Source organism: Myotis davidii, unplaced genomic scaffold, assembly GCF_000327345.1.
Source record: "Myotis davidii unplaced genomic scaffold, ASM32734v1 scaffold46, whole genome shotgun sequence".
NCBI lineage: Eukaryota > Metazoa > Chordata > Mammalia > Chiroptera > Vespertilionidae > Myotis > Myotis davidii.
In genome coordinates, this window is record NW_006383006.1 from 4,875,122 (window position 1) to 4,887,972 (window position 12,851).

A 12,851-nucleotide genomic window follows, 5' to 3' on the forward strand; every position below is an offset into this window, starting at 1 on the left:
ACTGTTATGAATCATCATGTAAATATTTGATATGCCAGGATGGTCTTAGGCGACCCCTGTGAAAGGGTCGTTTGACCGCCAAGGGGGTCGCGACCCACAGGTTGAGAACCGCTGCTGTAGGAGGACTGTGCACTGAATGGAATGAGGAATGCTGTGGTTTGGAGCCCAGGGAGCACTGGCGTTGGTGTTGGGTCCGCCATTGTCTTAATGCTGTTATTTGCAGCTTGCCCACCAGTGCATGAAGGAGGTACGTCGAGCCGCCTTGCAGGCCCAGAAGAACTGTAAGGAGACCTTGCCTCGTGCCCGCCGCCTTACCAAGGAGATGCTTCTGTACTGGAAGAAGTACGAGAAGGTGGAGAAGGAACACCGCAAGCGGGCTGAAAAGGAAGCCTTGGAGCAGCGGAAGTTGGATGAGGAAATGCGGGAGGTAGGACAGTAGCATAATATTTTGAAAATCCTAATTGCTGAAGCCATATTAAGAAATTGTTTGCACTTCAGAATTTATAAATCTAATCAATGAAGTTGTATAAAAATGTTTTAAGGATGTTTTGAGGATGGTGATTTTAGTTCAGAAAACTAATTATATTCTTATTCTTTCAATAAGACCCTCTCCCTGGCCATCACCTCTCTTTTATGCCAATTTCTTCTGTTCTTTGCAGCCTATTTCTTTGTATATTTCTCGAGGACCAGAGAGAGAGGGAGAGGGAGAGGGAGAGGGAGATTTTTTTAATCTTCACCCCAGACATGCTTACTGACGAGAGAGAGAGAGAGAGAGAGAGAGAGAGAGAGAGAGAGAGAGAGAGAAGAAAAATGAATGAAAGTAAAAGGAATTAGCTTACAGCTTATCTTGGCTTGGTTCCAGGTGCTGGCCGCAGTTTTGATTTTTAGAAGATCAGGGCTGTTTGCCAAATTTAGGGCCAGATAGGGGGAATGGACAACTAGCCCAGTTTTCTGAGACCCACCCCCTAACCTACTTTGCTGTTTTAAACTGCAGCTAGTACTCCTGCTAAGTCTGATGTAGGTTGAGTATATTGTTTAGGGAAGCAAGAGGGGAGAAGAAGAGGACAAAGTTACTGTATTCCCTTTGGGAAACCATTTGGGATGAATGGAAGGAAAGTTGAGGTCTGAGAAAGAAGGGATTCAAAGGATTAGATGTTTTCTTTCAGTATAGGTAATGTTCTTGACAAGCAGAGCTGTGGAACCTGTCCTAAACTTTTGATCTTCCCTCCTTTATCATACCTTGAGAACGAATATGGATTTGGTCCAGCTCATTTAAGTCCCCTGGGTAACTTTTATCTTTGTTTGCAAGATGAACATACAGTATTATTGAATTAGTAAACATTTGATGCTATTGGGAATACTTACTGAGTTTAGAGGCATTTAAGAGTTAGTCACGGATCTTAAAGTTTATAAGCGACTTGGCTTATTATGATCTAGGTTTGTGAGACATTGTCCCAATTATAATTATGTTGATAGCTAACTGATGACAGTTTCATTTACAGTTATGTTGACTTGTATGTCATTTTTTTTAACTTTTGAAATAAAACTATTTTTGATGGATATTTATTGTTCCTTTTATTTACATTGTTTATTTAAACAGTAGTTGCCTTCTTTAAGGTGACATTACTCTTTCTTTAAAAAATATTTTTTATTGATTTCAGAGAGAGGAAGGGAGATGAGATAGAAACATCAATGGTGAGAGAGAATTATTGATCGGCTGCCTCCTGCACACCCCACACTGGGGATCGAGCCTCCAACCCTGGCATGTGCCCTTGACCAGAATCGAACCTGGGATCCTTCAGTTCACAGACTGACGCTCTATCCACTGAGCAAAACCAGCTAGGGCCTGGACATTATTCTTTTTTGTTTTAGTTTTAGAAAGGTTTTCTTGACTATACTTTAGCTTTGGATCATGAGCATTTGTATCTGTTATGAAAAATAAGCTCAGTGTTTTCTCAAACTCTCAGATTTTCTTCTAATTTGAATCTGGCTCAAATGCTATAAAACCCCTAAAAAAAGAATAGTTTTATGTGGCTTACTTTGGGACTTGGGTCTTTCTTGGCCTTATTCCTTATGTTATTGCTGTTTTTCTTTGGGGAAAGTAGATCTAAGGATAAGTCACATACAATTCGTAGGAATTTTATTATAAAATAGTTAATGAAAAATGACTTTAATTTTGTATTTATTGTGTGTGCTATATTTCATATTATTCGATCATTATGGTATTTGTTTGCTTTTACTGTTTATTTTGATGAATGACTTTATTTATTGACAGAATGATTATTTTCCATACCAGGTTATTTCAGAGGCACTTTGAATTAGCATTTTACATTAAAAAAAAAGTATGTGTTTGTGAGCATGTATTTGGTTTATAACCATATTTTGTAACTATCATCACACGTAAACTATATGTTGTTTGGGGAGCATTTTCTTCCTTTGATTGGCTTATTTTTCTCAGATACTTTCTGCATTGACTTCAAGAATAATTTATAGCTCCTAGCACTTTGCCTTTTGGTGATAGATAAAGAAGAGTTTCTGACACGTTTACATTTTTTAATATAATGAAGCTATACAAATGTCTTTACCACCCAGGTTATGAAATAAAATATGTAGCTTGAATTTAGTTACTGTCTCAGTGCCACTATAAAAAAGTAATATAGTAAAGAAATAAGCGTTTTATTTTATGTATGTATTTATTTTTAAATGTTTTTATTGATTTCAAAGAGAGGAAGAGAGAGGGAGAGAGAGAGAGAAACACTGAGTGGCTGCCTTCTGCATGCCTCCCACGGGGGATCGAGCCCACAACCTGGGCATGTGACCTCCTGGTTCATGGGCCGATGCTCAACCAACTGAGCCACACTGTCTGGGCAGAAATAAACATTTTATTTATTTGTTTATTTTTAAATATATTTTTATTGATTTCAGATAGGAAGGGAGAAGGAGAGAGAGAAACAGCAACGATGAGAGAGAATCATTGATTGGCTGCCTCCTGCATGCCCCCTACTGGGGATCAAGACTGCAACCAGGCATGTACCCTTGACTGGGATCGAACCCGGGACCCTTCAATCCACAGGCAGGCACTCTGTCCACTGAGCCAAACTGGCTAGGGCAGAAATAAACATTTTAGACAGAAGCCAGATGGAGAAAGATTTCATATTATAAAGGAGAGCAAAATATAGATTACTATTAGACCATAAATGAAGGTTATTATTTGTGTTTATTACCAGGACTTGATTATTATAAAATTGTTCATTAGCAGTTTTCACCGTTCTGATGATAAAGAATTTATAAAGGAATTACATTGCAAACTATATAGAGGCTTGGTGAATTTTGTTGACTACCTCTTGGTTTATGATTAATGGTGTGACTCTTTTCACTTCAATGTTTTTCCTGTTTAGGCCAAGAGGCAACAGCGAAAACTGAACTTCCTAATCACCCAGACGGAGTTGTATGCCCATTTTATGAGTCGCAAACGAGACATGGGTCATGATGGGATCCAGGAGGAAATCCTAAGGAAACTGGAAGACAGTTCTACCCAGAGACAAATTGACATTGGTGGAGGTGTGGTAGTTAACATCACACAGGAGGATTATGGTGAGTCCCAAATCAGAAGTTATAGGAAGCCGATACCCTCCAGTTTTTCATATGTAAGGTTATACACATGATTAATTCTTGTAAGTTTTGTCTTAACTGATATGTAATATTGATCAATAAAGGGGAATTTATTATACCAGTATAGGAAAATGTGAGTGTTTATATAAAATAAAAATATAAAACTTTTATTCAAGAATTTGAAAAGGAAAGGGTCAGGTTATATGATCTTACAAGTTTGGGAATATTTTATATGTTCTTATACATTAGTAGAAATAGAAGATATTAAATTGGAAGAATTCAGTGAACATGTCTCTGAAGAGAACATCATCTCTCACATAACAGGGTTGTTAGCAATGCAAGTCAGGCATGAGAACGAGACTGTTCAGTTTTAGTATTTTTGTGAACACAGGTAGGGAGGCATAGGGATGGAGTTTGAGAGGAATTTTACAGAGAATAGTGATCAAAATCATGTTGAGCTAAGAGTAAAAGAGAAATGGGGATGCTTCATAGTATCTTGGGCGTTACACATGTCTGTATTTCTTCTTTTGGAATAATTTCACCTGGCATAAATATATCACAATTTTGAGTCCTTGTTGTCTTATTTTACTGGCATTGACATTGCTTCATGCAAGAAACCCAGAATTAGGAGGTAAGCTCAGTCTCCTGGCAATTTAAAAAAAAATCCTCACCTGAGGATATATATTTACTGATTTTAGAGAGAAAGAGTGGGGAGAGAGAGAAAAAAAAAGAGAGAAACATCAATGTGAGAGAGAAAAATCATCAATCGGTTGTCTTCAGCACACACCCCAACTGGAGGTCAAACCCACAACCTAGGTATGTACCCTGACTGGGAATTGAACCTACAACCTTTTTGTGTACAGGACAACACTCCAACTAAATGAGTCACCCAGCCAGGGCTCCTGCTGATTTTTTTTGTGCTGGCTTTGGTTATGGGACACCATGTCAGCCCTCTGCCTCCATGGTAACTTCCTTACCTCTGTCAAATACTTAATTTGAGCCTTTATGCTCCCTCATCCTCTATGAACCTAGGGATAAGTAGAATGGGGGAGTCACCGATCCAAACATGTTGATGTACATTGCATCTTTGAATGAGATCAATTAATGAGGTAGATAATCTATAAGTTTTCCTTTTCAGATAGTAACCATTTCAAAGCCCAGGCCCTGAAGAATGCTGAAAATGCTTACCATATTCATCAAGCTCGGGTGAGTCTTAAAAATGAAAAGATAAACTATAATGGGCCCTGGAAATAACCTGCATCCTTCTACTTGGGTGTTCTTTTAGTCTTAATCATATTTTCTATGAAAAACATTGGCAAATGTGAGTGTCTGTAGGTGATTGAGGAAAGGTGGAAAATGAACCTTCATATGTTTAAGCTTCAGGAGTGTGTTGATTGAAGTTAGGAAGTTTGCCTATTTTTTGTTCTCTCAAGAAATCATGGGAAACAGTAGGAAATGCATTAGAAAAGACCACATTTTTTGCTTGTTAAGTGAGCTATATTATGCCTAAAGAAAACTGATAAGTTAGTACCTTCATTCACTTCAGTAATTATTTGCTTATTCATGATATAGTGCTTTTTAATGAAGTAAGGAAGAAACTCCAGTTAGAGTGAATTAAGTAAAGAAAACAGTTTAATAGACTGCCTAGGAACCTATATATAACTTCAGTAGGGTGGGTACAAGTCAAGGATAGACACAAACTCGACCTTCTTTCCATCAATCCCAACCAACCAAATTTTATATCAAAACTTTAATAAGACCATCTGGTGTGGTTCGGTGGTTGAGTGCCTACCTATGAACCAGGAGGTCACGGTTCAATTCCCAGCCAGGGCACATGGCTTGATCCCCAGTAGGGGTGTACAGGAGGCAGCCAATTAATGATTCTCATCATTGATGTTCTATATCTCCCTTCCTCTCTAAAATCAATAGAAATATATATTTTTAAAAACTGTAATAAATTTCTAGACCTGGTCAGGTAACTCAATGGTTAAAGTGTAGCTCTGTTATGCCACGTTTGGGTGTTCAATCTCTGTCAGAGCACATACAGACAGAGAAGCGACCAAAGAATGTATAAATAAGTGGGACAACAAATGAATGGTTTTTTTCTCTCTCGCCCTTCATCTCTCTCTCTAAAATCAATAACTATAATTAAAAAATATATATATAAAAACTTCAATAAATTTCTTGATGAAGCAAGTAATCATATATAAGGCTTAGTATCTGTCCATTAAGAGCATATTTTTAATATAATTGTTAAATTGTTTTGTTCCAATTAGCCCAAAAGAGATGTTACATTTTTCTTCTAATTAATTTTTATTTTACAGACAAGGTCTTTTGATGAAGATGCAAAAGAAAGTCGAGCAGCTGCCCTACGGGCAGCAAACAAGTCTGGCAGTGGGTTTGGGGAGAGTTACAGCCTGGCAAATCCATCTATCCGGGCTGGTGAGGATATTCCACAGCCCACAATTTTTAATGGCAAATTAAAAGGTTATCAACTGAAAGGCATGAATTGGTTAGCAAATCTCTATGAACAGGTAAATTTTAGAATTATGCTATACCCATTATCTTTCACTTGTTACCTGTTTTTCTAAAGTCATTGGTTCAATATATTGTGAAATAAGCACAAGATAATGTTTTAGATTTCATTCCTTTTAAAAAGCTTTATCCTTTGGCAAGAGTAAAAACGATGTCTCTATATTTTTAACCTGGAGATTTTATTGGAGAATATTTGTATTATATGTATAGTTTGCCTTAGGTGGTCTTGGCAAGTGGTTGCTTGCTTCTGTGCCTGGATTAGATTAGCTAAAAAACTGGCTTCATGATTCACAGTTGTAGCTGTGGAATTGGCAAATGAATCATTACAGCAGGTGATAAAGTGCTGAAGCTTGGAATCTCTAGTAACATTTGTTTGAACAAGTTTAACATTTTGGTTAGTTCTTTTTGAACCCTGTATGATGGAATGTGAGAGATGTTAACCATGTGTGTTTTTTTCCAGGGTATTAATGGCATTCTTGCAGATGAAATGGGCCTTGGTAAAACAGTACAGAGCATTGCCCTCCTTGCCCATCTGGCTGAGGTGGGTAGATGCTATCTTTCTCTTTTTCTCTCTCTAGATCCTAGGGTCATTTTCTATTGAGAATCAGCCATTATCAAGCTCTGTGTTAGGCTTTGTAGCATACCGAGACAGTAGCATTTGCTCCTTGCCTTCAAAGCCTTCACAGCCTAACATAATGTAGTGAAACATTTGATTTCCAAGAAGACTAGGACAGTTTTTGAGCATGTGTGGTTTGGCAACCTCTCCCACCGCCTCCACCCTCAGTTGAGAACCACCAGTGTGGTGGCAAAGACAATGTATGGTCAGATCAGAGGACCTGAGTTCATATCTCAACTGTACACTTGCTGGCAGTGTAAACTTAGACAATTCATGCAACCTCTTTGACCTGACTTCACTTTAACTCTTTAAAGTTGTTTCCACTTCTGCAAACTTCTTCCTAAAAATTAAATGAGAAAATATGTGTAAAAGCATTTTGAAAAAAGCAAAAGCTTTAGGTAATAGTAAAATTATATGATCATCTAGTACAGGGGAAAACAACACATAAAGTCAGTATGTTCTAAGTGCTTTGTGAATGATATAACTTAGGACCGATAAGAGGTGGCTGGAGAGGGCAGTAATTGCTTGCTATTTTTTCTTCAAGGTGTGTATGAGCAAGTTCCTTCCTGGATTATTATTAATATAGAATATTATTGAGTGTGCCAATATGTTGGAATAAACACCATTTCTCTTGTTACAATGTACTTTCTATTCTTAAACTGCTCTTGTAGTTAATTATAATTTTGAAGTAAATATTTTCAGTTTTCCTGCAGTTTGCTAACCCAGTTTTTCTGTTTCAGAGAGAGAACATTTGGGGACCTTTCTTAATAATTTCACCTGCTTCTACACTTAACAATTGGCATCAGGAGTTTACTAGATTTGTTCCTAAATTCAAGGTAAAAATCATTCAACAAAAAATTATATTGCTCTTTAAAAATAAAATTTCTGACTTTCTTGCTGCCTCGCTTATGAAAGTGCTGATAATAGTTAATTTCTTACATTTTTGTCCCCCAAAATAACTTGCATACATTTCGTATAAATGTTACAATGGGAGCAATAAATCTTTGTGCATCATATGTGAGAAAGCCAAAGTCCAGTTTGAGTGATTTGCTACATTGGTCACATGAATCAATGCTCTTGGTCAAACTACCATAATAGAAAATATCCTCCTTGCTGGTTTAATGTAGATTTTTGGCTTATCATCATCAGGGCACATATCCTATAATATATGGCATGGTCATCATTCCTCCCCCATCTATAATAATAAAAGTGTAATATGCTAATTAGACCGGACACCCTTCCAGACAAAGCCGCCGTGGCGGTGGAGGCTGAGCCCCTTGCACGAATATTTTCTGTAGAGTTATTTATCATGTGGGATATGGAGCTCCCCATCTTTTTTTTTTTTTTTTTGATGGGATTTTTAAAAATGCTTTTATTGATTTGAGAGAGAGAGAGAGAGAGAGAGAGAGAGAAAGAGAGAGGGATAGATAGGACCCCATCTTTTTTTGTGTTGCTTTTTAGAAAAGTCTCACTCAAGGATATGTTTATTGATTTGAGAGAAACATCAATGTGAGAGAGAAACATTGATCATTTGCCTCTCTCATGCACCCTGACTAGGGTTCAAACCTGCAACCCAGGTATATGCCCTGACCCAGAACCGAACCACAATGTTTTGGTGCACGGGTTGACACTCCAACCATCCAGGCCACCTGACCAGGGCCCATCTTTTTTTCCACCTTTGTTGGTGGTGGTGGTGTTGCTCAGTACAAGATGAACAATCAGGAAGTTAGAAATTAAATTTTAAAATTTTCCATCAAATTAAGTTTTCAGTATGTCCTTCATTGACCAATAGATGGCAGTGAATTTCTATTTATGTCTTTGTTACCTCTCCTTTGATTTTATACCTATACGTGAACTGAACTTTCATTTGCATGTTGAACTTTCTTTTGATGCTATAATTTACAAGTCGGTAAAATATGGCCTTTGGGCCAATCCCAATTTCCATTTGTTTGTCCCAATTTTTTATTTTTGTTTTTTGTTGTTGTTAATCCTCATTCAAGGATATTTTTCCCCATTGATTTTTAGAGAGAGTGGAAGGCTGGGAGTGGAGGAGGGTGGGAAAAGAGAAAGAGAAAAAGAGGAAGAGGAAGAAAAAGAGAAAAAGAAAGAGAAAGAGAAGGAAACATCAGTGTAACATAGACACATACATCAATTGGTGCCTCCCACAAACGCCCCAAGGAAGGATGGGTAGAATCGAACCAAAACCCTGTGGTGCACAGCCAATGCTCTAACCACTGTGCGTAGCAGCCAGGGCTCTCCAAGTTTTTAAAAATTGTGATAAAGTACGCATAACATAATATGTACCAATTTAAAGTGTACAGTGAAGTAGCATTAAGTACATATACAATAAGGTGCAGTGATCAGGTTGATATCAGGTTGCAGAATCTCCTTCATCATGCCAAACAGAAACCGCTTCCCAGTTAAGTAGTGACTCCTTAATTCCCCTTTCATTCCCCCTTCCCTCTAGACCAGTGGTTCTCAACCTTGGCTGCACATTAGAATCACCTGGGAATCTTTTTAAAATCCTGATTGCTGGGCCTCATCCTCCAGAAATTCTGTTTCTTTGTTATGAGATGGGGCCACAACATTAGTAACAAAGAAACAGAATTTCCTGAGGATGAGGCCCAGAAATCAGGATTAAAAAGATTTCCAGGTGATTCTAATGTGCAGCCAAGGTTGAGAACCACTGCTCTAGACCCTGGTTACCACAAATCTTTCTGTGTCCATGGATTTGCTTATTTTAGCTAGATATCTATAATAATAAAAGCATAATATGCTAATTAGACCAGACGTCCTTCTGGACAACCTTCCGGACGAAACTGGGGCTGCGAGGAAAGTCTGGGTCCCGGGTGCCAGAGGGAAGCCGGTGCTGGCAGCCGGGGGAAGAAAGGCCTATTCTTGCATGATTTTTGTGCACTGGGCCTCTAGTTTCATATAACTGGAATCATGCAATGTAAGGGCTTTTATGTCTGGCTTCTTTTCACTTAGCATAATGTTTTCAAGGTTCATCTGTGTTGTAGGATATATCAGTACTTCATTCCTTTGACTGAATAATATTTTATTATCTGGATACTAGAGGCCTGGTGCAGGAATTTGTGCACCAGTGGGGTCCCTCGGCCTGGCCTGCAGGATCGGGCCGAAACCAGCTCTCTGACATGCCCAAGGGGTCCCGGATGGCGATAGGGCACAGGCCAGGTAGAGGGACTCTACTGGTGCACAATTGGGTCTGGGGAGGAACACGGGAGGTTGGCCAGTCGGGGAGGGACCATCGGAGGCCTCCAGTGCATGTCCGGCCTGTCTCACTCAGTCCCGATTGGCTGGACGCCAGCAGCAAGCTAACCTACTGGTTGGAGCATCTACCCCCTGGTGGTCAGTACACATCATAGCGACTGGTCGACAAGTCGACTGTCCCCTGGTAGTCAGTGCATGTTATAGCATCCTTAGCATATCATTAGCATATAATGCTTTGATTGGTTGAATGGTAGACTGGACAACTGGACACTTAGCATATTAGGCTTTTATTATATAGCACACTGTATTTTATTTATCCGTTCATCTATTGATGGATATTTGGGTTGTTTCTACCTTTTGGCTATTGTTAATAGCATTGCTGTGAACATTTATGTACAGGTTTTTGTTTAAACACCTGTCTTGTTTTTCAGTTCTTTTGGGTATGTATTTAGGAGAAGAATTGCTAAATCATTCTATATTTAACTTATTGAGGAATCTGCCACCTAGTTTTTTGTACAGCATGCATGCTAAGAATAGTTTTTACATTTTTAAATTGTTGATTAAAAATATTTCATAAAAAATGATGCACGAAATTTAAATCGTATGTATTGGAACACAGCCATGCTCTTTTGTTTATGTATTATTTATGGCTGAATTCAGTAGTTGTGACACAGACTGTATGGCCTGCAAAGCAGAAGTATTTATTATATGGCCATTTAGAGGAAAGGTTTGATGACCTCTGCTCTATTGATTCATCATTTTTATTGCTGTTACTCCTTTGGATTGTCAGAAATGTGTTCACCTCCCTAAAGAACATAGGTGTATAGACTCTGTTCAGGTTTATGGTTAGTTTACATTCAAAAGATACTTAGATCTGTGATGATAATATCTGAAAGTTCATTTTATTTGGCAAGTAACACTTGTTTTATGGTTCTAGTGTGATCAGTGCCTCTGGTGTCATTTTTCCTATGAAATATGATTTATGTTTTTATAGTTAACTAGAGGCCCAGTGCACAAAATTCGTGCACTGAGGTTGGGGTCCCCCAGCCTGGCATGTGTTCCCTCTCACAGTGCGGGAGCCTTGCAATCCATCACCCCAAAGAGGTAGGCCCTGCCCACCCATCTGGGGCTCCTTGATGGATTGCCCCAAAGAGGTAGGCAGGAGCTGGGAGTCCTGCCCGCTGCAGGAACCCCAGCAGAAGCCGTGTGGAGCAGCCACCGGGACCCGCCTCCTCTGCGTGAGGTGGCAGGGACTCTCCGCCAGGACCCACCTCCTCCGTGCCATACGGAGCTGCGGGACCACCCAGGCCTTGCTGCACAGAGCAGCCACTGGGCCCCGCCTCCACTGCATGTGCAGCCATCTTGTGACAGCCTGAGAGCATCACAGAATCAGGGAATGATGACCACCTAGGCTATTATTACTATAGATGTACCACTTTTCATCCCTGATATAGGCTATTCTGTATGTTTTCTATTTCATTTATTTATTCTCTTTTATTATTCTTGTCTACTTTTTTGGTAAACTTTAAGATTTTTCTAACATTTCAAGATGGAACTTAGATGGTTGATTTTTGTTTTTTTTCTAATATGTGTATTTAAGGGTATTAATTGCTTTCTAAGCATGAGTATAGTCATCCAAACGTTTGTTGGGTCACATTTTTTATTATCTTTCAATTCAAAATAATTTCTAGCTTTTACTGCAAGTTCTTGTAGATGCATGGGTTATTTAAAAATGTGGTTTCTGTCTGGCTGGTGTGGGTCAGTGGTTGAGTGTCGACCTATGAACCAGGAGGTCATGATTCATTTCCTGTCCAGGCACATGTCCAGGTTCTGGGCTTGATCCCCAGTAGGGGGTGTGCAGGAGGCAGTTGATCTATGATTGTCTTTCATCATTGATGTTTCTCTCTCTCTCTCTCCCCCTCTCCCTTCTTCTCTGAAATCCACAAAAATATATAAAAATAAAAGTATGGTTTTTAATTTCCAACAAAGGATGGTTTTCCAGGTACTTTTTTGTTACTAATTTATAACTTAAACACACTGTGATAAGAAAAAATGCTTTTTATTAATATTAACACATTGTATGCAGGAAACGTATTTATACGTTTTACGTTGACTGGTAGTAGAGTGCGGGACACGTATTAATACGTTTTTTATAGACTAGCGGTAGAATGCAGGTAACATATAACTACGTAAACTAAAGTTATCGTAATTTTACTGAACGTTGCCATTTGTGCAAAAAATTAGCAAAAATGACCCGCGCCATCTGTTAGCGCGCGATAAAAACTACCCGCAAACAATGTGTTAATCTTTTGAAATTTGTTGAACTTTGCTTTTATGGCCCAGCATATGGTCAGTTTTTATAAATGTCTGAAAATAGTGTCTATTCTACAGTTGTTGAGTGTAGTGTCATATATATATGTTGAGTAGGCCAGGTTTGTTAACTTGTTCGCTCTTCTGTATCTTTATTGATTTTTTTTGTCTGCCTGTCCTATTACTGACTGAAAGAGGTGTTAAAATTTTCCACAATTACGAATTTATCCATTTTTGCTTTATATATTTTGAGGCTCTTTGAGTTATATATACAAATTTATAATTATTTGATAATCTTAGTGAATTGGACCTTTTAATATTATGAAACTAGAGGCCTGATGAATGAAATTCATGCAAGAGTAGGCCTTCCTTCCCCCAGCTGCTAGCAACGGCTTCCCTCCGGCACCCAGGACCCAGGCTTCCTTCGCAGCCCCAGCTTTGTCAGGAAGGATGTTCGGTCTAATTAGCATATTATATTTTTATTATTATAGATTCTCCTCTTTAAGATTTTACCTTAAAACCTGTTTTCTCTGATATTAAAGAAATT

The 12,851-nt window shown here is 38.6% G+C and overlaps 1 protein-coding gene across 2 annotated transcripts in view; it reads left to right on the forward strand.

The window, feature by feature from the left end:
• The window catches only part of INO80 (INO80 complex subunit), a 123,329-nt gene that overhangs the window by 27,703 nt on the left and 82,775 nt on the right, over positions 1–12,851 (forward strand). For both annotated transcript variants that reach the window (XM_006778077.2, XM_015557571.1), the window contains exons 8-13: positions 224–427; positions 3,399–3,594; positions 4,751–4,818; positions 5,937–6,146; positions 6,608–6,688; positions 7,504–7,599. In XM_006778077.2, coding sequence (XP_006778140.1) covers positions 224–427; positions 3,399–3,594; positions 4,751–4,818; positions 5,937–6,146; positions 6,608–6,688; positions 7,504–7,599 — 855 coding nt within the window. The remainder of the gene's footprint in view (positions 1–223; positions 428–3,398; positions 3,595–4,750; positions 4,819–5,936; positions 6,147–6,607; positions 6,689–7,503; positions 7,600–12,851) is intronic.